The 26565-nt window shown below is 46.6% G+C and overlaps 1 protein-coding gene across 1 annotated transcript in view; it reads left to right on the top strand.

Annotated features, from left to right (window-relative positions):
* LOC130360985 (ceruloplasmin-like) overlaps window positions 1-26565 on the top strand; it is a 118154-nt gene that overhangs the window by 29844 nt on the left and 61745 nt on the right. Inside the window, exons 9-10 of the mRNA XM_056563547.1 lie at window positions 17872-18098; window positions 18792-18942. Of these exons, the coding sequence (XP_056419522.1) occupies window positions 17872-18098; window positions 18792-18942 (378 nt within the window). The remainder of the gene's footprint in view (window positions 1-17871; window positions 18099-18791; window positions 18943-26565) is intronic.

The following is a 26565-nucleotide window of genomic DNA, read 5'->3' as shown; positions in this document are numbered from 1 at the left end:
TAACCCGTCTCATCAAGCCGCTCTTTATCTCTTCAGTAAATGAAGAGAAATTGGACTGCTTTGTGCGCTACCGCACTGAACCCCTGCCCATGAGCATTGGACTTCACCATGAAAAAAATTGAATTTTTCGATCTGCCTAACTGCACCTCTGAAGTTCTTCTTGGCTTGCCGTGGCTCCAGCGTCATGCTCCTACCCTCGACTGGACCACCGGGGAGATCAAAAGTTGGGGTCCTTCTTGTCACAAGCGATGTCTCACATCTGCTTCCACTAGTCAAACCCCTGAGGCTTCTTCTTTACCAGGCCTTCCAAAGGCTTACCAGGACTTTTCAGATGTGTTCTGCAAAAAGCAAGCAGAGGTCTTACCTCCACATAGACCTTATGATTGTCCCATTGACCTTCTTCCTGGTACCACTCCGCCCCGTGGCAGGATTTACCCTCTCTCAGCCCCAGAGACTCAAGCCATGACGGAGTATATCCATGAGAATATAAAGAGAGGTTTTATTCGGAAATCCTCATCCCCTGCTGGAGCGGGGTTCTTCTTTGTTTCTAAAAAGGATGGATCCTTACGTCCATGTATTGACTACCGCAGTTTAAACAAGATTACGATCAAAAACCGCTATCCCCTGCCTTTGATCTCCGAACTCTTTGACCATCTACGCGGAGCAAGTATCTTCACCAAACTGGACTTAAGGGGCGCGTATAATCTTATTCGCATCCGTAAAGGTGATGAGTGGAAAACCGCTTTCAATACCAGAGATGGACATTTTGAATATCTAGTTATGCCCTTTGGGCTCTGCAACGCCCCTGCAGTCTTCCAGGACTTTGTTAATGAGATCTTTCTGGACTTATTGTATACCTGTGTTGTGGTCTACTTAGATGACATCTTGATTTTTTCCTCTAACTTAGAGGAACACCGTCGTCATGTCCGTCAAGTGCTCCAAAGACTCTGTGAAAACCACCTGTACGCTAAATTTAAAAAATGTCTCTTTGAATGCAACAGTCTTCCTTTCCTAGGTTACCTGGTCTTTGGCCAAGGGCTTCAAATGGATCCAGATAATATGTCGGCGGTTTTGGATTGGCCACTCCCTTCTGGACTCCGTGCTATCCAACGCTTCCTGGGATTCGCCAACTATTATCGACAGTTTATTCCCCACTTCTCCACCATTGTGGCCTCTATTGTGGCTCTGACCAGGAAGAATGCTAATCCAAAGTCGTGGCCTCCACAAGCGGATGAGGCCTTCAATCGTCTCAAAGCTGCCTTCGCCTCTGCACCAGTTCTGTCCAGACATGATCCGTTGACACCATTCTTCCTGGAAGTAGACGCTTCCTCAGTCGAGCCGGAGCCATACTTCTGCAAAAAAACGCTACCGGACGTAACATTACTTGTGTTTTTTTCTCAAAGACTTTCTCTCCGGCAGAAAAGAACTACTCTATTGGAAATCGTGAACTTCTGGCCATCAAGTTAGCACTCAAGGAGTGGAGACATCTATTGGAGGGTTCCAAACACCCCATTGTCATTTACACTGACCACAAGAATTTGTCTTACCTCCAGTCCGCTCAGTGTCTGAATCCTCGCCAGGCTAGATGGTCGTTGTATTTTGCCCGCTTCAACTTCGAGATACACTTCCATCCTGCTGACAAGAATGTCAGAGCTGACGCCCTTTCTCGTTCCTCTGATGCCTCCGAGTCTGAAGCCCCTCTGCAGCATATCCTACCACCTGAGTGCCTGGTCTCGTCAGCTCCAGCCTCACTGGGGCAAACCCCCCTGGAAAGACTTTTGTTCCTCCACGCCTTCGCCTCAGGATCCTCAAACGGGGGCATTCTTCTCACCTGGCTGGTCATGCTGGCATTAAAAAGTCCATTCAGCTAATCTCCCGTCTGTATTGGTGGCCTACACTTGAGAGTGACGTTACTGATTTAGTTTCGGCCTGTACTATTTGTGCCCGGGATAAAACCCCTCGCCAGAAGCCTGCTGGACTCCTCCATCCTTTGCCCGTCCCTGAGCAACCATTGTCCCAAATTGCCATGAATTTCATTACAGATCTTCCCGTATCCCATGGCAACACCGTTATCTGGGTGGTCGTTGATTGTTTTTCCAAAATGGCCCACTTCATTCCGCTTCCAGGCCTTCCTTCTGCGCCACAGTTGGCGAAGCAATTTTTTCTGCCGATTTTTCGTTTTCACGGGCTTCCCACGCATATCGTCTCGGATAGAGGCGTTCAATTTGTGTCAAAATTTTGGAGAGCTCTCTGTAATCAAAGATCAAATTAAATTTCTCGTCCTCCTATCACCCCCAATCCAATGGACAAGTGAAGAAAGTAAACCAGATGCTTGGTGACTACTTGCGACATTTCGTCTCCTCCCGCCAAGATGATTGGGTCGACCTTCTGCCCTGGGCTGAATTCTCGTACAATTTAAAAAATTCTGAAACCTCTGCCAAATCCCCATTCTTTGTGGTTTACGGCCGTCACCCTCTGCCCCCCCCCCCTCTCCATTCCCACTTCTTCTGGAGTTCCTGCTGTGGATGAAGTAATCCGGGACTTCTCCGCTATCTGGAAGGAGACTCAAAAGTCGCTCCTACTGGCCTCGTCTCGTATGAAGAGACATGCAGATAAAAAGAGAAGAACTCCTCCTGTCATTCTCCCTGGGGACAAAGTGTGGCTCTCATACATACGCTTTTGTGTCCCTAGCTACAAGTTGGGTCCTCGCTACCTCGGTCCTTTTAAAATCAAGAATCAAATGAATTCTGTCTTTTATAAAATTCATATTCCTTCTTCTCTTCGCATTCCTAACTCTTTCCATGTGTCTCTTCGCAAACCTCTTGTGCTTAACCGCTTTTCTCCCAAGGTTACTGTTCCCTCTCCTGTTTCTGGCTCCTCTGATGTCTTCGCTGTCAAAGAGATCCTTGCCTCCAAGATCGTCCGGATTTGATTGGGAGAATTGTGGCCCTGAAGAGAGGTCCTGGGACCCTGAGGGCAACATTCTCGACAAGGAGCTTGTCCGCAGATTCCAGGGCTCCAAAAAGAGGGGGAGACCTAAGGGGGGGGGGGGTACTATTATGCCAAGCGCTCTGGGTCCCTGCTCCTCCCTGGAGCGCTCGCGGCGTTCATCTCCTGTTAGTAGCGCCCCGGTCAGACTCGCTGACCGGGAGCGCTGCTCTGAATCCCCCGGCGGGGATGCGATCCGCGCGGCAGGACTTGCCTGCCCGCGGGTCGCATCCCGTTCTGCTTACCTGCCCCGTCCTCCTTCTGTCCCATCCTGGTGCGCGTGGCCCCGCTCTCTAGGGCGCGCGCACCGGCTCTCTGAAATTTAAAGGGCCAGTGCACCACTAATTGGTGCCTGGCCCAATCAAGTGTATCACTTCAATTCCTATATAAACCCACTTCCCCTTCCTGTCCTCGCCGGATCTTGTTGCCCTAGTGCCCTGAGAAAGTGTTTTGTGCATCCCAAGCCTGTGTATCCAGACCCTTGCCGTTGCCCCTGACTACGACCCTTTGCTGCCTGCCCTGACCTTCTGCTACGTCCGACCTTGCTCTTTCCTTGTCCCTGTGTACCGCGCCTGTCTCAGCTGTCAGTGGGGTTGAGTCGCTATCGGTTGGAACGACCTGGGTTTTACCTGCCGCTGCAAGTCCATCCCATTTTGCGGCGGGCTCTGGTGAAAACCAGTAACCCCTTAGATTCCGTTCCCCTGGTACGGCCCACGCCATCACCCCACTGACACAGAGGATCCACCTCCAGTGTCCTCTCTGCATTCCAGTCCGGATCCTGACATTCCTGTTTGTGGCACATTAGTATATGTGAGGGGGGAAACTTTTCCAGGTGGGTGGTGACCATGGTGGCCATTTTGAAGTTGGCCCTTTTGAATCCAACTTTAGTTTTTTCAATAGGAAAAGGATCATGTGACGCATCAAACATATTGGGAATTTCACAAGAAAAAAATTGATATGCTTGGTTTTAACGTAACTTTATTCTTTCATGAGTTATTTACAAGTTTCTGACCACTTATAAAATGTGTTCAATGTGCTGCCCATTGTGTTGGATTGTCAATGCAACCCTCTTCTCCCACTCTTCACACACTGATAGCAATACCACAGGAGAAATGCTAGCACAGGCTTCCAGTATCTGTAGTTTCAGGTGCTGCAGAATGGGCAAAACAAAAATTGGAACGGGACCCTCAGTTTATGATTTTGTTCAGTGATGAGGCAAACTTTTATGTGAATGGTGAAGTTAACAAACAAAACCACCGCTATTGATCTGACACTAACCCACATTGGATAGAGCCTTCCAAGAATGTTGGACCACAAAAATTGATGGTATGGTGTAGTATATGGGGTACAGATATAGTGGGGCCATTCTTCATCAATGGAAACCTCAAGGCCACTAAATAAGCGAAATTGCTACATGATGATGTGTTTCCCTCTTTATGCACTAAAGCTGGCATGTTCCCTGAGTTTTTCCAGCAAGATGGTGCACCACCACATTATGGGTGTCAGGTCCAAGCATTCCTAGATGAACAGTTTCCTGGAAAGTGGATTGGTCATTGTGGGCCAGTTGAATGGCCCCCGAGGTCTCCCGATCTGACCCCCTTAGACTTTTATCTTTGGGGTCATCTGAAGGCAATTGTCTATGCTGTGAAGATACGAGATGCAGCACCTGAAACTACGGATACTGGAAGCCTGTGCTAGCATTTCTCCTGCGGTGTTGATATCAGTGTGTGAAGAGTGGGAGAAGAGGGTTGCATTGACAAACCAACACAATGGGCAGCACATTGAACACATTTTATAAGTGGTCAGAAACTTGTAAATAACTCATGAAAGAATAAAGTTACGTTAAAACCAAGCACATCATTGTTCTTCTTGTGAAATTCCCAATAAGTTTGATGTGTCACATGACCCTCTTCCTATTGAAAAAACAAAAGTTGGATTCAAAATGGCCGACTTCAAAATGGCCGCCATGGTCACCACTAGAGATGAGCAAATCGAAGCTGACGAACCCGAATTCGTTACAAATTTCCAGAAAATTTTGATTTGCAACGAATGCGAATATCGCCATGATTCGATCGCGCAAATCGCTTCATTAAACTCCATTTTACAGCGTTCCAGGCTAATGGAGACCTAAAATGGCGATCCACATGTCAGTACATGGGGCAGGGGATTATAAGAATACGGGAAACTGCGGCGGGAATGAAGGTAGACGGGATGACCCTGAATCACATGTGAGATCAGCATTCATTGACCCCTGTGATGTCACAGCCCTATATAATCGGCAGCCATCTTTGCCTCTCTTCATTTCATCCATGCACTCAGAGATAGAGAGGACGGGACTGCGTGTGTGAGAATTGCTAATACCACAGCGTTACACTGCAACTGCTAGTCACATCAACATTGGGGAAAGACCGGAGTGCAGAGTGCTTTGCTGTTCTCACTGAGAAGCTAAACCTCCTATTCACATTATTGAGCATTGCATCAGAGAGGGGCAGATAGCTGTTAGCTGCCTCATACAGATCTCCAAGCTGCCTGAACTTTATAAACCATCTTATCTCCTCATTTTTCAGCGCAATTCAGTATTTTTTTTTGCTCCACAAATCATCTGCTGCTCAGAATTGTGTGACAGAGTGCAATTTAGGGTTTAATCCCTGGATTTTTTTTTTTTTTTTTTTTTTGGTGCTGCACTGTTGGGTTCTGCTGCTGTTCACAAATAAGTTATTTTTCAGCAGACTGTAGTGCATTTGTCTGCCCTCATACGTGCGTACCATATGCCTACTAGTGATGAGAGGCATAGGCCATATTAGAATTTGCGATATTTCGCAAATATATGGACGAATATTTGTCATATATTCGCTAAATTCGCATATTTGTAATATTTGCGTTTCATTTTCGCATATGCAAAAATTTGCATATGTGCAAAATTTTCATATGCAAAAATTTGCATATGCGTAAATTCGCATATGCGAAAATTCCCATATGCTAATTTTCGCATCTGCAAAAATTTGCACGCCAGTCTCACACAGTAGTATTAGAGCCTTCTATACACCACACAAGCTGGAAGCAGAGAAGGATGATCACTGTGATGTGTACTGTGAAAAAAAAAAAAAAACATAAAAACGAATATTCATAATTGCGAATATATAGTGCTATATTCGTGAATATTCGTGAATTCGCGAATATGCGATATTCGCAAATAAAATTTGCATTGCGAATATTCGCGAGCAACACTAATGCCTACATCAAAGCAGTCTACTATTCTGTATCTGTAACAAGTCTAGATACAGGGAAAGTCCTGACTCCTGGCAAAAGTAATCACCTGCTGGTGTTTTTTAAAAATACTGATTTTTTTCTGCGTATTGTTGCACATATTTCTGCCCTCATCAGTGCATACCGCATACGTACATCCAAGTAATGTACCATTTTGTACCTGTTAATCTGTCAAGGGCCTACATACTGTGAAAGTCCAAACAATAGTATTCACCGGCAGGTGTTTTACAAAAATACAGATTTTTTTCTGCGTATAGTTGCGCATATTTCTGCCCTCATCAGTGCATACCGCATACGTACATCCGAGTAGTGTACCATTGTGTACCTGTTAATCTGTCAAGGGCATACATACTGTGAAAGTCCAAACAATAGTACACATCGGCTGGAGTTTTACAAAAATGCTGATTTTTTTCTGTGTATTGTTGCGCATATTTCTGCCCTCATCAGTGCATACCGCATACGTACATCCAAGTAGTGTACCATTTTGTACCTGTTAATCTGTCAAGGGCCTACATACTGTGAAAGTCCAAACAATAGCATTCACCAGCTGGTGTTTTGCAAAAATACAGATGTTTTTCTGCGTATATTTGCGCATATTTCTGCCATCATCAGTGCATACCGCATACAGACATCCAAGTATTGTACCATTTTGTACCTGTTAATCTGTCAAGGGCCTACATACTATGAAAGTCCAAACAATAGTATTCACCAGCTGGTGTTTTACAAAAATACAGATTTTTTTCTGCGTATAGTTGCGCATATTTCTGCCCTCATCAGTGCATACCGCATACGTACATCCAAGTATTGTACCATTTTGTACCTGTTAATCTGTCAAGGGCCTACATACTGTGAAAGTCCAAACAATAGTACTCACCAGCTGGTGTTTTACAAAAAATGCTGATTTTTTTTCTGCGTATAGTTGCCCATATTACTGCCCTCATCAGTCCATACCGCATACGTACATCCAAGTAGTGTACCATTTTGTACCTGTTAATCTGTCAAGGGCCTACATACTGTGAAAGTTCAAACAATAGTACTCACCGGCTGGTGTTTTAAAAAAATACAGATTTTTTTCTGCTTATAGTTGCGCATACTTCTGCCCTAATCAGTGCATATCGCATACGTACATCCAAGTAGTGTACCATTTTGTACCTGTTAATCTGTCAAGGGCCTACATACTGTGAAAGTCCAAACAATCGTATTCACCTGCATGTGTCTTACAATAACACAGATTTTTTTCTGCGTATAGTTGCGCATATTTCTGCCCTCATCAGTGCATACCGCATACGTAAATGAAAGCATTGTAACATTTTGTACCTGTTAATATGTCAAGGGCATACATACTGTGAAAGTCCAAACAACAGTGCTCACCGGCTGGTGTTTTACAAAAATAATGATTTTTTTCTGCGTATTTTTGCGCATATGTCTGCCCTCATCAGTGCATACCGCATACGTACATCCATGTAGTGTATCATTTTGTACCTGTTAATCTCTCAAGGGCTTACATACTGTGAAATTCCAAACAATAGTATTCACCGGCTGGTGTTTTACAAAAGTACAGATTTTTTTCTGCGTATAGTTGCGCATATTACTGCCCTCATCACTGCATACCGCATACGTACGTCCAAGTATTGCACCATTTTGTACCTGTTAATCTGTCAAGGGCCTACATACTGTGAAAGTCCAAACAATAGTACTCCCCGGCTGGTGTTTTAGTGTGGACTGTTGGTGGGAAAATCAGCTACTCGGTGGTGTGGCAGTATTTCATCAGGCATGCAGAGGAGGTTCACGTAGCCACATGCAAGATATGTTGGCAGAAGGTGAAGCGTGGCCAGGGTCCCAATGTCGGCACCACGGCCCTGCATCAACACATGCTTCGCCACCATAAAGCGGCCTGGGAGAACCATGGCTCCGATGTAGTGGTCCAGCCTGCAGCATCACCCAGTGGCCATCCGCTCCCTCCTTCATCCAGCCAAGGCTCCAGCACCTCAGCCGAAGGGAGCTGTGTGTTAAACCCTCCTTCTGTTGCTCCTGCTTCTCACGCTTCTCACGTTTTTAGTCAGCCATTCCGCCAACAATCCATCGGTGAAGCCATGTCCAAGAGACAACAGTATGCGCTCACTCATCCAACGGCGCAGAAGTTGAATGTGCTCCTGTCCAAGTTGCTGGTGCTGCAGTCCCTCCCTTTTCAAGTGTTGGACTCCTTTCAGAGAATTGATGGCTTGTGCCAAGCCGAGGTGGAGAGTCCCAAGCCGTCATTTCTTTGCAAAGAAGGCAGTACCAGCCCTGCATAAGTTTGTACAAGAGAAGGTGGGCCAGTCCTTGAGCCTGTCGGTGTGTTCAAAAGTGCACGGCAGCACTGACGTGTGGAGCAGTAACTATGGGCAGGGACAATACTTATCTTTTACGGCACACTTGGTAAATGTGGTTTCTGCACAGCCACAACAGCAACTTGGACAGGTCCCACCGCTTCCTCTTCCACGCTCTCGCTCTCAGGCAATTGGTCCTGTGTTAGTGTGCGACTCCACCTCCTCATCCTTCACTGTGTCCTCAGCCTCTACTGCACGTAGAAATCTCGGTGGCCCTTCATAGTACCATGTGTGTAGGGCACGGCGGTGTCAAGCTGTTCTTCACATGTTTTGCCTTGGCGAACGGAGTCACACAGGGGAGGAACTGCTAAAATTAATTCGTAAATATATCCGAGTATGGCTTACTCCACGAAATCTGGAATTGGGAACCATGGTGACCGACAACGGGAAGAACATCGTGTCCGCACTGCGACAAGGAAGTGTGAAATATGCGCCCTGCATGGCATACGTGTTGAATCTGGTTATCAAGCACTTCCTCAAGTCTTCACCTCATTTGCAAAACATCCTGAAAATGGCAAGGAAACTGTGCATGCACTTCAGCCACTCGTACACCGCCAAGCACACCTTCCTTGAGCTGCAGCATCAGAACGGTATCCCACAACATAGTCTTATTTGTGACGTTGCCACACGTTGGAATTCCACCCTCCATATGTTGGACAGACTATATGAACAAAGAAAAGCCATCACCGATTTCTTGATGATCCAAGCAGATAGGAGTACTCCCCTGTGTAACTGTAATGTGAACCAGTGGCAGCTCATACGTGACACCTGCCGTTTGCTGAGGCCCTTTGAGGAAGCCACATTATTTGTAAGTCGCCTGGATTACGGCATGAACAACGTAATTCCAAACGATGGCTGGTCACGGCAATGGAGACGTTGCGCCTACATCTCAAGGCTACATGAGCCCTGTGGGGGCTTAACTGGAGGAGGAGGATGAGGGGCAGAGTGGAGCACAGTTTAGGTTGGATGAGATGGCCAGTGTTTCTAGTCATCGGACAGGAGAGGAGGAGCAGGAGCAGCCAGAGGAGCTGGAGGGTTATGAGGAAGGTGAGACAGACAACCAAGACACACCCTGGCAGTATGCAGTGGAGATGGAGGCAGGTAGACCCTCTGAGTCACTGGCGCAAATGACACAATGCATGCTCAGTTGCTTTCGTAGTGACCCCCGAATTGTCAAAATTCGTCAGCGGGATGACTTCTGGATCTCCACCTTATTGGACCCTCGCTACCATCCCAGAATGGGGGCCTTTTTTACACCCACTGAGAGGAAGGACAAACTGACCTACTACAGAGAGATCCTACGTAGTCAGCTGGCCGATGCAGATCAGCGACATGGTCCATCCACTCGCAGGTCTGACTCGGTGGGCCCTCTGCACTCACCTTCCACTGCCATGGCTGCTGGGGAGGGGTGGCAGGAGCAGCTCAATCAGCAGCAGCCTGAGTCTACAGTCGCTGATGAGTAGCTTTCTTCACCCGCATAGTGAAGCAACTCATCAGCAACAGGTAGACATGGAGCAGGACCTGAACCAGCAGGTGGTGGCATACCTTGACATGGCCATGCCAACAAACATTGAAGATCCGCTGGACTTCTGGGCAGCCAAACTTGATTTATGGCCGCAACTAGCAGAGTTTGCCCTGGAAAAGCTGTCCTGCCTAACCAGTAGTGTGCCATCAGAGCGGGTGTTTAGTGCGGCCGGGCCACAGTCACCCCAAGGCGAACTCGTCTGTCCACGAAAAATGTGGAGAGACTGACCTTTGTCAAGATGAATCAGGGATGGATCAGCCAGGATTTCCAGCCACCAATGCCAGATGCCTCAGAGTAGATTGACCATGCTGCTACACCAACACTTCCCAATTATGGTTATGAAACCCTCTTGGGTTATCAATTAGGGTTATGAAACCATCTTTGGTACTGCGAATGCCTGCTCCTGACTCATCCTGTGTCTTTTAGGAACTACTTGCCTCACTGAAGCTTCTGGCCTAGGGCCTTTAATTTTTGGATGTTTAGCAGTAGCTAAATACATGCTTAATGCAAATTTCAACATTGATCTTTTAAATGTAAGGGATTATGAAACCCTCTTGGGTACTGCGAATGCCTGCTCCTGACTCATCCTGTGTCTTTCAGTAACTACTTGCCTCACTGACGCTTCTGGCCTTGGGCCTTTAATTTTTGGATGTTTAGCAGTAGCTAAATACATGCTTCATGCAAATTTCAACATTGATCTTTTAAATGTAAGGGATTATGAAACCCTCTTGGGTACTGCGAATGCCTGCTCCTGACTCATCCTGTGTCTTTCAGTAACTACTTGCCTCATTGACGCTTCTGGCCTTGGGCCTTTAATTTTTTGATGTTTAGCAGTAGCTAAATACATGCTTAATGCAAATTTCAACATTGATCTTTAGTGAAGGGGTCATGAAACCCTCTTGGGTACTGCGAATGCCTGCTCCTGACTCATCCTTTGTCTGTTAGGAACTTCTTGCCTCACTGATTCTTCTGGCCTTGGGCCTTTAATTTTTGGAAGTTTAGCAGTAGCTAATACATGCTTAATGCTAATTTCCACAATGATCTTTAAATTCTCGGCGCTCTGCCAGGGCCATCGCCTACCCTGCAAGGGCCGATCAGAGGACCTCACTAAACCATCCAATCGGTAGTAGAGACAGGCGGTGTGTACAAAGGCCAGGGACTTAATGAACCCGAGCTTATGACCCTTATGACACTTATTTGGAATTCTCCTTTCATGGCAAATAATTGCAATCCTCAATCCCTATCATAAACGGGGTTCAGCGGTTACCCGCACTTGTCGGTGAAGGATAGACACACGCTGGTCCGTTCAGTGTAGCGCGCGTGCAGCCTTGGACATTTGAGGACATCACACACCTGTTATTGCTCGATCTCGCGATTGATCGTGCAATGTAAGGGGTTATGAAAGCCTCTTGGGTACTGCTGATGCCTACTCCTGACTGCTCCTGTGTCTTACCTTCATGATGCTTCTGGGCTTAGGCTTTTCATTTTAGGATTTTTGAAAAAGATACATACATGCTTATTAAACCCTCTTGAAAAAATAATTTTCTCAGTAATAAACTTGAATTTTCCAGAATAATAACCATTGCACCATTGAACGCTTGTTGTGTGTGATTTTTTTAATTAAAATTTTCAAAAATAATACGGAGATGGATGAACTCTACATCTTTATTTCAGAAAACATTACTTTAGAGAAGAATGTCTTTTTGTGGTCCACTGTCCTGCATTATAGAGTCCTCTGGACTCTTGGATATGCGCTTGTTCTTAAACAAAGGTACAAAAAAAAAAAAAAAAAGGCCGGTCAGGGCAATGGAGACGATGCGCCCACATCTCAAGCCCACATGAGTCCTGTGGGGGCTTGTTGGATTTGATCCTTCGTACCAACACACTGTGGTCCGGGACACTCAATGTTTGATTTAAATTTCAAATAAAAAAATCAGACATTTCAATGGTGTCCTCATGCATCAGCCAACTCCAGGCTGTCATTCAGGCAATATATGGTTTACTGATGGCGCTGATGGGCCTTGGTCTGGGAATTTTTAATTTTCTCATAGGTAGCACCCACTATCCAAAATCTTTTTCAAAAATTTCTAAAATCGTTGTGTTTTTTGGGGGGATTGTGAAGCCCTGGTAGCACCCACTATCCAAAAGTCTTCTTCATAAATTTCTACAATTGTTGTGTTTTTTTTCTTTGTTTTTTTTTTTTGGGGGGGGGGGGGGGGGGTGATTGTGAATCCCTGGTGTGTACTCATGCATCAGCCAACTCCAGGCTGTGTCATTCAGACACCGTATAGTCTAGAATCTGCTATTAGGTGACCTTGAGTTAAATAATTAAAATCCTCGAAGCATTTACTTGTTGCTTTTTTGGATGGACCTATTTCCTATGTATGTGAGCCATAATGGCTTCCCATTGCTTCAGCCACCTCAAGGATGTCCTAAATCTTCTTCAAAAATTTCAAAAATGGTTGTTCTTAGGGATTGTGAAGCCCTGGTGTGTACTCATGAATCAGCACACTCCAGGCTGTGTCATTCAGGCAATATATGGTTTACTGATGCTGCTGTGGGGGCTTGTTATATTTGGTCCTTCGTACCCACACGCTGGGGTCCGGGACAGTCAAAGTTGGATTTAAATTTCAAATAAAAAAAATCAGACATTTCAATGGTCTCCTCATGCATCAGCCAACTCCAGGCTGTGTTATTCAGGCAATATATGGTTTACTGATGGCGCTGCTGGGCCTAGGTCTTGGAATTTCACATTTTCTCATAGGTAGCACCCGCTATCCAAAATCTTTTTCAAAAATTTCAAAAAATTTTGTGTTTTTTGGGGGGGATTGTGAAGCCCTGCTGTGTACTCGTGCATCAGCCAACTCCATGCTGTGTCATTCAGGCAATATATGGTTTACTGATGCCGCTGCTGGGCCTGGGTCTGGGAATTTAAAATTTTCTCATAGGTAGCACCTGCTATCCAAAATCTTTTTCAAAAATTTCAAAAATTGTTGTGTTTTTTCTTAGGGATTGTGAAGCCCTGGTGTGTACTCATGCATCAGCCAACTCCAGGCTGTGTCATTCAGGCAATATAAGGTTTACTGATACCGCTGCTGGGCCTGGGTCTGGGAATTCAGATTTTATCATAGGTAGCCCCCGCTATCCAAAATCTTTTTCAAAAATTTTTAAAATTTTGTTTTTTGGGGGGATTGTGAAGCCCTGCTGTGTACTCGTGCATCAGCCAATTCCAGGCTGTGTCATTCAGGCAATAAATGGTTACTGATGCCGCTGCTGGGCCTGGGAAATTAAAATGTTATCATAGGTAGCACCCGCTATCCAAAATCTTAAGTTTAAATTTCTGAATTTATCTTTTAATCTTAGGGATTGTGAAGGCCTAGTGCTTACTCATGCTGCCAACACCTCCACGCTGTGTCATTCAGCCACTATATGGTCTCTTCATGATGCCAACACCTCCATGCTGTGTCCTTCAGCCACTATAAGGTGTCCTCATGCTTCAGCCTCATACAAGCTGTGTCATTCAGCCTCTACATGGTGTCCTCATGCTGCCAACACCTCCACGCTGTGCCATTCAGCCACTATATGGTCTCCTCATGCTGCAAATACCTCCACGCTGTGTCATTCAGTCACTATATGGTCTCCTGACACTGATGCCACCACCAGGCTCTGTCATTGTGCTGCTGTGCGGCAGTGATTCTAAAAGCGATGCAAGTAATCTGCATGTTATTCTAAATAACAGTATTATTTCACTACCCCAGCACACTCCACATGCGTTTTAGAACACAGCAAAGTGTTCTATACCCCTATTGAGGCTGTCCGTAGGCTAGAAATAGCCTTTTTTAATATAGATTAGCCACAAAAAAATTCGGATTGAAACAAACTTTTTTGGGAAATTCGGCGAACCGGCCGAATCAAATTTTTGAAAAGTTCACTCATCTCTAGTCACCACCCATCTTGAAAAGTTTTCCCCCTCATATATACTAATGTGCCACAAACAGGAAGTTAATATCACCAACCATTCTCATTTTATTAAGGTATCCATATAAATGGCCCACCCTGTATATATGTAACAATTTTCTATTCATGAGATAGTACCTCTAAAAAAATTTCATACAGTTACCAAAAAACTAAAGTATACAACAAGCAAATGTCACCATAGATGTTGCCATCATATTGCTGTTACTGACCAAATCTGTATACTGAGACCATTAATACAAGTAAGAGTGTGTAGGTATACACCGCTCACTTCCTTATGGTCTCACTGCATCACCTATGCCGATCCCGCCCTCGGCTATGTGCACTATTAGAAGAAAGAAGGTTGTCCAGCACTCGGGATATGCAGGTAAAAATCAATGCTTGCTTTATTTATAATATTACCAAAAAAATATTACCATCCATATTACCATTATACTATTACTGACCAAATCCAGTACAGTGACCCCCCGACATACGACGCCCCCGACATATGATCAAATCGACATACGATGGCCTCTCAGAGGCCATCTCATGTCGATGTCAGCATCGACATACGATTCTTTTTTATGTCGGGGCCATCGCATTAAGTGCTATCCGGCAGCGCAAAATGCTTAAGCTGCTGCAGGATAGCAGCTTAATGTTCCCTGTGTGGTGCGGCGAGTATTACTTACCCCTCCACGATGCTCCGGGGTGCCCTTCGGGTCCAGCGCTGGTCCTGCGGTGTCTTCTCGGCCCTCTCCGTGACGTCAATACGTTGCTGCGCACGCCGTCCCGTCATCTTTAATGACGTCGCTACGTAGGCCCAGTAAGGCCTTGCGGATGACAGCGGAGGACCAGAGAAGCCAGCGGAGGACCGTAGAAGACCAGGAGAGCCCAGCAGAGGACCGGAGAAGACCAGGAGAGCCCAGCGGTGGCCTGGAGACACCATCGGGAGCGGCGGGGACACCATCGGGAGCGGCAGGACGCAGTCCGGAGCAGCGGGGACAGGTGAGTATGACTTTACTTTTTTACATTGCACGAATCCCTCAACATACGATGGATTCGACAAACGATGGCTCGTTTGGAACGGATTACCATCGTATGTTGAGGGACCACTGTATACTGAGACCAATATTACCAATAATACCAGTATGCAACGAGGAATATTATCGCCATACATATTACCATCATACTGTTACTGACCAAATCTTGTATAGAGAGACAAGTATTATCAATTATACCAGTATACAAGGAGGAAATATTACCACCATACATATTACTATAATGGTGTTACTGGTCAAATTCTGCATACTGAGACCAATATTACCAATAATACCAGTATACAACGAGGAATATTACCATAATGGTGTTACTGACCAAAACCAATACTGAGAACAATATTATCAGTAATACCAGTACAAAAAGCATAAATGACCAGCACCTCCAAACGAAATGAAATAAAGGCACAGGTCCACACTGACAGTTTTGTATGTTACCAGTAACGTACAAGGGACATATTTTACTGCCACACCATGACCATCACTAACCACCACTGACTAATACCACTATATTGGTAATAAGTAAAACCAAGTATACAAATGACTAATATGTCCACATATATTGACCATATAGTGGTAAATACCATCTGTACGCAGGATCTGTATAGTATATAAGTGATTACAGTTACATTCAGTAACTCACAGGTGACGTCTTCTCTGATCACAGTCGCTCTGTTTACTTTTCTTCTCCGTCTGGTCCAGACCACCATGACAACTTCTTCCAGACAAAACTCATCTCTTCAGCATCGGCAGGACAGACATCTCAGACTCTCCCCTCCTCTACACAATGTAAGCCTCATATTCACATCCTCTGAGCCTGATTCATGACCTCCTCAGCCTCATATTCACATGCTCTGAGCCTGATTCATGACCTCCTCAGGCTCATATTCACATCCTCTGAGCCTGATTCATGACCTCCTCAGCCTCATATTCACATCCTCTGAGCCTGATTCATGACCTCCTCAGCCTCATATTCACATCCTCTGAGCCTGATTCATGACCTCCTCAGCCTCATATTCACATCCTCTGAGCCTGATTCATGACCTCCTCAGCCTCATATTCACATCCTCTGAGCCTGATTCGTGACCTCCTCAGCCTCATATTCACATCATCTGTGTTTGATTCATGACCTCCTCAGCCTCATATTCACACTTTTTGAGTCATTCAATCCCCCTCCACCTCATAATCATACCCAATATGTCTGAATCATGACCCCTTTGCCTCATATCCCCTGATCCAGTTTCACATCCCTCTGCTTTATATGCACACTTCCTGAGCCTGATTGACACCACTACAGCAGTATTTTAACACTCTCTGAGTCTGATTTACACCCCCTAAGCAAGCTTGCTCAGCTGACCCCCTCAGCCTTATATTTTTACCCTATATCCTTGTATTCACATTCCTTGAGCATAGTTCAACCCCTTCAGCTTCATATTCACAACCTACTGAGCCTGATATACACCCCACAGCCTCCTAATCACGCCCACCTGAGTTCATGCCCACCTGATTATTTAGGAAACAGTGCAGATAGTTGACCAAATAATAAAATCTTGGGAACATGGTGTTTGGTAAAAAGAAAATACACTGTTGGAATCATGGCACCGAAGGCTACAAAATAGTATCAAAAATAAAATTTTTACACTGAGCACAGGTCCTTTTAAAGAACTTACCATATTTATCGGGGTATACCACGCACCGGCCTATAACACGCACCCTCATTTTACCAAGGATATTTGAGTAAAAAAAGTTTTTTACCCAAATATCGATGATAAAATGAGGGTGCGTGTGTGCGCGTGTATACCCCGATATACCCCCAGGAAAGGCAGGGGGAGAGAGGCCGTCACTGCCCGCTTCTCTCCCCCTGCCTTTCCTGGGGTCTAGAGCGCTGCTGCCGGCCCTTCTCACCCCCTGGTTATCGGCGCCAGGGAGAGCCAGGGAGAGAGCCAGGGAGAGAGAAGCGGCGCCGACAGCCAGGGGGAGAGAAGGGGCAGCGGCACCCATTGCCGGCACCGCTGCCCCGTTGCCTCCCCCCATCCCCGGTGGCATAATTACCTGAGTCGGGTCCGCGCTGCTCCAGGCCTCCGTCGTGCATCCCCAGCGTCGTTGCTATGCACGGCGCGGCACTCTGACGTCATGCGCCGCGCCGTTCAGCGCATAGCAATGACGCCGGGGACGCACAACGGAGGCCTGGAGCAGCGCGGACCCGACTCAGGTAATTATGCCACCGGGGATGGGGGGAGGCAACGGGCAGTGGCGCCGGCAATGGGTGCCGCTGCCCCTTCTCTCCCCCTGGCTGTCGGCGCCGCTTCTCTCTCCCTGGCTATCGGCGCCGGCACCGATAGTCAGGGGGACAGAATGGGCAGCGGCGCCGATAACCAGGGGGTGAAAAGGGCCGACAGCAGCGCTCTAGACCCCAGGAAAGGCAGGGGGAGAGAAGCGGGCAGCGATGGCCTCTCTCCCCCTGCCTTTCCTGGGGGTGTATCGGCGCATAACACGCACACAGACTTTAGGCTAAAAATTTTAGCCTAAAAAGTGCGTGTTATACGCCGATAAATACGGTACCTAATTCTAATACAAAATTGGTCAAAAGGTTTGGTTTGTAGCTTAATGTTTTTATCAGCATGATACATAAATGGTGAATCACAAGATTTTAACCGCTATAAAAAAAAAGATTATTATATAGGATATTAACTCATTTTAAATCTTCTAGCGAATCTTACGACTGAAGAACCAGATCAAGTGTCTGAGGCTAATCGTGTAGAGCCAGGAGATACCTTCACATATGAATGGCACGTACCATACAGAGTGGGACCAGCCTTACATGACATAAACTGCATACCATGGCTGTACTACTCATCGGTTGATGTGGTCCGAGATCCTTATTCTGGGCTTGTGGGTCCTTTGCTAGTGTGTTTGAGCCTGAGTCAGGGCAAACCGGCAAGTCCTACCATTTCTTTTTATAACTCCTATTAATGATTATTATGCTTTTATGATGTATTTCTAATGCTAAGATCAAAAAATGGAGAACTATATATTATTCCCTGTGAATCTGAAATCTTGGAAACTGACTAACCCAATGAATCTTAGTGGATGACTTATACACAAAAATTAGCTTATCCCTTATCTCATGTATTATATTAAGTAATAATAATACAGCAATGGGTTCAATCTGTCATCAACACTTCCCAAATAAAGCCCCATTCACATCATGTTTCTGGGCTCTGTTGCTAGTATACATCAGAATACCTGAAAGAAGCTAGCGAGTACATTTTATCTGTTTCACAATTGTATACATTTTGTTAGTCCGACACAAAAGTGTAGTAAACTATATGATGTAAATAGAGCTTTAATAATACTTATGTGAACAAATACAACTTATTAAACAACTAAAACATAGGAGGAGATTGGAAGAGTTGTGCCGTTGCCCATAGCAACAAATCAGATTGTTTCTTTCATTTTTCATTTTAAAAATGAAAGAAGCAAACTGACTGGTTGCTATGGGCAACTGCACAACTTTTCCTCTACACAGGTTTTGATAAATCCCCCCATATATGACTTCTAATTCTATATCCCTTGTACCTCATGCATCATTCACAGCTAAGCCTATCGCTTCTTTCATTCTGCTTACAGACGGATGTTGACCGCAATTTATTTATTATGCCAACTGTATTTGATGAGAACAAGAGCTGGTATCTGGATGAAAACATTTTGCGAATTACAGACAACCCACAAAATGTGGACAAGGAGGATCCAGATTTTCAGGAGTCCAATATGATGCATTGTAAGTAATCTTTACTGTGCTCTGGGTTTGCTTATCTGAAGATGTTTCAAGAATGTTTGAGAACTTACTATACTTAGACATTATCACACTTCGCAAGGCTAAGGTGACCGATTCCAAGGCTGCAAATGGTTTTGGTACTGGTTAAACTGAGGTGTGATTTCTAAGAAAGCCCTGGACTTTACCCTTAACCCCAAGGAGTTTGTAATCTTGCTGTAAGGTATCCCCAGAGTAGTCATCAGCTGGTAGACGGATGCTGTAGCGACAACAGGGCATGGATGAGGTAACAGGACCAGAACATGGCCTTAGGACTGGTCCAGGAACAGGAACAGAATTAGTACTACAAGTCCCAGGTAAGGTAATAGAAGGGAATTATAAAGTAGGCCAAGGTCAAGTCAGTCAATTCGGTTATCATAGATAACAAGGTCAAACAGAAAAAAACAAATACCAGGCAGAAAAAGCAAGGGTTATGGTAAAGGCATGTACCAGGAACAGAGGGTCAAGACCAGACAAACATTATACTCAGGCAACTAATGAGTGAACAAGCCATATTTTGTAGCAACCTGGGATGACCTCTCGAGGCACTTTGTGACATGCCACAAAGAGAGAGAAGGGATCTGGAGAATCGTCTGTGACAGACATGTGTTTGAATAGATTTCTGTACACTTAACTGCATTTTCCCAGCTACATACTGTACGTATTACATAGTAACTATTTAACATAAAACTAAAAGTTATAAAATAGACAAAAAAAGATTTAGAATGCCTTTATAGAGGTGCATGCAGGGTTAGAAAAACATGACCACTTTCATCCAAAATCAGTGCCATACATGTTCATAGGCTACAGATGTGGTACTGTTTCAGAAAGGAAGTGGTCATGTTTTTCTAATCCAATACAATCTATACATATCCCTAAAAATTTTGTACATAATCATTTGCCGTGATATTCAAACCATTGACAGGTGAGGTAAAATAACATTAAGTATGTTATTACAATGGTCTCTGCTAAGAGAAGAATTGGGAAATATTAAGGTAGGGCCACATGTAGTAGAAATGCTGTGGGTTTTCTGTATCAGAGAATCTGCAGTAAATTTTCTGCATTTGGTGGGGATTTGACACTACAAACAAGGGCAGAAAATCCTGTTGATCCCTGAACTTCTGCTCCTGTACTACAGCGAGCTGCAACACAATACAGTATTGTATGCCTCTTCGTTCATTGAAAGCTTACCTTCAATTATAAAGAAAAATGATTATAGTGCAGACATGTGCATCATAATTATTTTCCTAAATTACTTTCTCTTTTGATCATAATTTTACACTGCTGTACAAATCCATTGTCAGGGTCCGGATACTGTGAGGATACTGGTGGTGGATCCTCTGTGTCACTGGGGCAGGAGAGGTGAGGTGACTGGGACGCGAGCCGCGAGCAGGCGCGTCCCGCTACGCGGGTCGCGTTCCCGCCGGTGACATTGATGCAGCGCACCGGGTCAGCGGGTCTGACCGGAGCGCTGCGAGAAGGTGAACGCCGCGAGCGCTCCGGGGAGGAGGGGGGACCCGGAGCGCTCGGCGTAACATCCATGGTCCTCTGTGCTGCCAGCTATTTATTAGGAGACACAGAATCTTGCTCTGTCTCCCTAGCTCTTGTTTTTAGCAATGGATGCAGTGATGGAGAATCACATTACAACAGCCTTAGGGCGTTTTCACACATACATAATCTGGTGCAGATTTTCTGATGCAAAATATCTGCAGAAAATTATGTATGTGTGCTTGTACCCTTAGAGAGATATTACAGACGTACACTTGTATAAGCCACAGGAGTAATAGAGCAGCTGCAGGAAAACCAGGGTGCTGGGTCATGCTCTATTGCCATGTAGTGTGGGATAGGAGGTCTGTGGAAGGTGTGACCGGATGTGTGGGACAGGAGGTCTGTGGAAGGTGTGATCGGATGTGTGGGACAGGAGGTCTGTGGAAGGTGTGACCGGATGTTTGGGACAGGAGGTCAGTGGAAGGTGTGACCGGATGTGTGGGACAGGAGTTCTGTGGAAGGTGTGACCGGATGTGTGGGACAGGAGGTCTGTGGAAGGTGTGACCGGATGTGTTGGACAGGAGGTCTGTGGAAAGTGTGATCAGATGTGTGGGACAGGAGGTCTGTGGAAGGTGTGACCGGATGTGTGGGACAGGAGGTCTGTGGAAGGTGTGACCGGATGTGGGGGACAGGAGGTCTGTGGAAGGTGTGACCGGATGTGTGGGACAGGAGGTCTGTGGAAGGTGAGACCGGATGTGGTGGACAGGAGGTCTGTGGAAGGTGTGACCGGATGTGTGGGACAGGAGGTCTTTGGAAGGTGTGACCGGATGTGTGGAATAGTGTCACGATTCGGCTGGCTGGAGGTGGATCCTCTGTGCCAGAGAGTGATTGGCGTGGACCGTGTCGGTGGATCGGTTCTAAGTTGCTACTGGTATTCACCAGAGCCCGCCGCAAAGCGGGATGGTCTTGCAGCAGCGGTAGCAACCAGGTCGTATTCACCGGCAACGGCTCAACCTCTCTGACTGCTGAGATAAGCGCTGTACAAGGGAGTAGACAAGAGCAAGGTCGGACGTAGCAGAAGGTCAGGGCAGGCAGAAAGGATCGTAGTCAGGGGCAACGGCAGGAGGTCTGGAACACAGGCTAGGAACACACAAGGAAACGCTTTCACTGGCACAATGGCAACAAGATCCGGCGAGGGAGTGCAGGGGAAGTGAGGTATAAGTAGGGAAGTGCACAGGTGAAAGTACTGATTAAAACCTCATGCGCCAATCAGTGGCGCACTGGCCCTTTAAATCGCAAGGACCCGGCGCCCGCGCGCCCTAAGGTGCCGGGTCAGCACAGAAGGGGAACGGGTCTGGTAAGCGAGTCGGGATGCGCATCGCGAGCGGGCGCGTCCCGCATCGCGAATCGCATCCCGACTGGAAGCATTATCGCAGCGCACCCGGTCGGCAGGTCTGACCGGGGCGCTGCGAATAAGAGCACGCTGTGAGCGCTCGGGGGAGGAGCAGGGACCCGGAGCGCTCAGCGTAATAGTGCCCCCCCCCCCCTTTGGGTCTCCCCCTCTTTTTGGAACCTGAGAATTTGAGGATAAGATTTTTGTCCAGGATGTTGTCCTCAGGTTCCCATGATCTCTCCTCTGGGCCGCAATTCTCCCAATCTACCAAAAAAAATGTTTTTACCTCTGACCGTCTTGGATGCCAGGATTTCTTTCACAGAAAAAACGTCAGAGGACCCAGAAACTGGAGTGGGAGAAACAACTTTGGGAGAGAAACGGTTAAGGATGAGTGGTTTAAGGAGAGAGACATGGAAAGCATTGGGAATACGGAGAGAAGGAGGAAGAAGGAGTTTGTAAGAGACAGGGTTGATCTGGCACTGGATTTTGAAAGGACCAAGATAACGTGGTCCCAGTTTATAACTGGGGACACGAAAGCGGACATACTTGGCGGAGAGCCATACTTTGTCTCCGGGAGAAAAAATGGGGGGAATTCTTCTTTTCTTATCGGCATGTTTTTTCATCCGGGATGAAGCCTGTAAGAGAGAATTTTGAGTCTCTTTCCATATGGTGGAGAGGTCCCGAGTCACCTCATCAACAGCGGGCAGACCAGAGGGCATGGGAGTGGGAAGGGGGGGGAAGAGGGTGACGGCCGTACACCACGAAGAATAGGGATTCAGCAGAAGATTCGGAGACTCTGAAATTGTACGAGAATTCGGCCCATGGTAGAAGATCTGCCCAGTCATCCTGGCGGGAGGAAACAAAATGTTGCAAATAATCACCCAGAACCTGATTAATTCTTTCTACTTGCCCATTGGATTGGGGATGATAAGAAGATGAGAAATTTAACTTGATTTTGAGCTGATTACAGAGGGCCCTCCAGAATTTAGACACAAATTGAACGCCTCTATCCGAGACGATATGCGTGGGCAGCCAGTGGAGGCGAAAAATGTGAATAAAAAATTGTTTCGCCAACTGAGGCACAGAAGGAAGACCTGGAAGAGGGATAAAATGTGCCATCTTAGAGAATCGATCAACGACCACCCAAATAACTGTGTTGCCATGGGATAAAGGTAAGTCAGTAATAAAGTCCATACCAATCTGAGACCATGGTCGTTAAGGAACAGGCAGAGGATGGAGGAGACCAGCAGGTTTCTGGCGAGGGGTCTTGTCCCGGGCACAGACTGTACAAGCCCGCACGAAATCAACAACATCAGCTTCCAGGGTAGGCCACCAATAAAATCGAGAGATGAGCAGGATGGATTTTTTGATGCCAGCATGGCCTGCGAGGTGTGAGGAGTGTCCCCACTTGAGAATCCTGAGGCGCTGGCGTGGAGAGACAAAGGTCTTCCCTGGAGGAGTTTGTCTGATGGAAGCTGGAGAAGTGGAGATCAGACAGTCCGGAGGAATAATGTGTTGCGGGGAAGCTTCCACTTCAGAGGCATCTGATGAACGAGAGAGGGCATCAGCCCTAATGTTCTTGTCAGCAGGGCGAAAATGAATTTCAAAGTTAAATCGGGCAAAGAACAACGACCACCTAGCCTGGCGAGGGTTCAGCCGTTGGGCAGACTGAAGATAAGAGAGATTTTTGTGATCAGTGTATAGAATAACTGGATATTTGGATTCTTCCAGTAGGTGCCTCCATTCCTCAAGCGACAATTTTATGGCCAGTAGTTCTCCATCACCAATGGAGTAGTTTTTCTCCGCCGGAGATAAGGTCCTAGAAAAGAAACCACAAGTAACAGCATGCCCGGAAGAATTTTTTTGTAGGAGTACTGCTCCAGCTCCCACCGAGGAGGCGTCTACCTCCAACGAGAAGGGCCTAGATGGATCAGGTCTGGAGAGTACGGGAGCAGAAGAAAAGGCAGTCTTGAGAAGATTGAATGCGTCTTCTGCTTGAAGAGGCCAGGACTTAGGGTTGGCTTTTTTCTTGGTTAGGGCCACGATAGGGGCCACAATAGTGGAGAAGTGTGGAATGAATTGTCTGTAATAATTGGCGAACCCTAAAAAACGTTGGATAGCACGGAGTCCGGAGGGGCGTGGCCAATCTAAGACGGCAGAAAGTTTTTCTGGGTCCATTTGTAGTCCCTGGCCAGAGACTAAGTATCCTAGGAAGGGAAGAGATTGACATTCAAAGAGACATTTTTCCATTTTGGCATATAATTGATTGTCCCGAAGTCTCTGAAGAACCATGCGGACATGCTGGCGATGTTCTTTTAGGTTAGCAGAAAAAATCAGAATATCGTCTAGGTAAACCACAACACAGGTATATAGAAGATCACGAAAAATTTCATTTACAAAGTCTTGGAAGACGGCAGGGGCGTTGCAAAGCCCAAAAGGCATAACCAGATATTCAAAGTGTCCATCTCTGGTGTTAAATGCTGTCTGTCTTCCACTCGCCCCCCTCCCTGATGCGGATGAGATTATATGCACCTCTTAAGTCCAGCTTGGTAAAGATGTGGGCGCCTCGTAGGCGGTCAAAGAGTTCCGAGATAAGAGGTAGGGGATAGCGTTTTTTTACAGTGATTTTATTAAGTCCGCGGTAATCAATGCAAGGGCGTAGGGAGCCGTCTTTTTTGGAAACAAAAAAAAATCCAGCTCCGGCAGGGGAGGAAGATTTGCGGATAAACCCCTTTTTTAAATTCTCTTGGATGTACTCCGACATGGCTTGTGTTTCCGGAGCAGACAGAGGATAGATTCTGCCCCGGGGTGGAGTAGTACCAGGGAGGAGGTCAATAGGACAGTCATAAGGCCTATGAGGAGGCAAAGTCTCTGCTTGTTTTTTGCAAAAAACATCAGCATAATCCAGATAGGCCTTGGGGAGACCAGATAACGGAGGAACCACAGGGTCTTGACAGGGAGCAGGTTTAAGACAGTTCTTGTGGCAAGAAGAACCCCAGTTCTTGATTTCCCCGGAGGTCCAATCGAGGGTTGGGGAATGGCGTTGAAGCCACGGTAATCCAAGAAGAATTTCCGAAGTGCAGTTAGAGAGGACCAGAAATTCAATTTTTTCCTGATGGGGTCCGATGCACATTAAGAGGGGTTTCCGTGCGGTAACGCACAGTACAGTCCAATCTTTCATTATTAACAGAGGCGATGTAGAGGGGGCTGGCGAGACTGGTCACCGGGATGTTGAACCTGTTGATGAAAGAGGCCAAAATAAAAATTCCTGCAGATCCGGAATCCAAGAAGGCCATAACTGAGAAGGAGAAGGTAGAAGAAGAAATCCGCACAGGCACAGTAAGACGTGGAGAAGCAGAGTTCACATCAAGAGCTGTCTCACCTTTGTGCGGAGTCAGCGTGCGTCTTTCCTGGCATGGAGGTCGGATAGGACAATCCTTCAAGAAATGTTCGGTACTGGCACAGTACAGGCAAAGGTTCTCCATGCGGTGTCGTGTCCTCTCTTGAGATGTCAAGCGAGACCGGTCAACTTGCATAGCCTCCACGGCAGAAGGCACAGGAACGGATTGCAGTGGACCAGAGGAGAGAGGAGCCGGGGAGAGAAACCGCCTCGTGCGAACAAAGTCCATATCCTGGCGGAGCTCCCGACGCCTTTCGGAAAAACGCATGTCAATGCGGGTGGCAAGATGAATAAGTTCATGCAGGTTAGTAGGGATTTCTCCTGCGGCCAGCACATCTTTGATGTTACTGGATAGGCCTTTTTTAAAGGTCGCGCAGAGGGCCTCATTATTCCAGGACAATTCGGAGGCGAGAGTATGGAATTGGATGGCGTACTCGCCAACAGAAGAATTACCCTGGACCAGGTTCAGCAGGGCAGTCTCAGCAGAAGAGGCTTGGGCAGGTTCCTTGAAGACACTTCGAATCTCCGTGAAGAAAGAGTGTACAGAGGCAGTGACAGGATCATTGCGGTCCCAGAGCGGTGTGGCCCATGACAGGGCTTTCCCAGACAGAAGGCTGACTACGAAAGCCACCTTTGACCTTTCAGTTGGAAACTGGTCCGACATCATCTCCAAATGCAGGGAACATTGTGAAAGAAATCCACGGCAAAATTTAGAGTCCCCATCAATTTTGTCCGGCAAAGACAATCCGAGGCTGGATGCGGCCACTTGCTGCAGAGGAGGTGCAGGAGCTGGCAGAGGAGATGATTGCTGAAGCTGTGGTAGTAGCTGTTGTAGCATCACGGTCAGTTGAGACAGCTGGTGGCCTTGTTGCGCTATCTGTTGCGACTGCTGGGCGACCACCGTGGTGAGGTCAGCGACAACTGGGAGCGGGACCTCAGCGGGATCCATGGCCGGATCTACTGTCACGATTCGGCTGGCTGGAAGTGGATCCTCTGTGCCAGAGAGGGATTGGCGTGGACCGTGTCGGTGGATCGGTTCTAAGTTGCTACTGGTATTCACCAGAGCCCGCCGCAAAGCGGGATGGTCTTGCAGCGGTGGTAGCAACCAGGTCGTATCCACCGGCAATGGCTCAACTTCTCTGACTGCTGAGATAAGCGCGGTACAAGGGAGTAGACAAGAGCAAGGTCAGACGTAGCAGAAGGTCAGGGCAGGCAGCAAGGATCGTAGTCAGGGGCAACGGCAGGAGATCTGGAACACAGGCTAGGAACACACAAGGAAACGCTTTCACTGGCACAATGGCAACAAGAT

Source organism: Hyla sarda, chromosome 3 (assembly GCF_029499605.1).
Source record: "Hyla sarda isolate aHylSar1 chromosome 3, aHylSar1.hap1, whole genome shotgun sequence".
In the NCBI taxonomy this organism is placed as follows: Eukaryota; Metazoa; Chordata; class Amphibia; order Anura; family Hylidae; genus Hyla; species Hyla sarda.
Note: the sequence above shows the minus strand (reverse complement) of the source record. Positions and strands in the feature narration are given on the sequence as shown.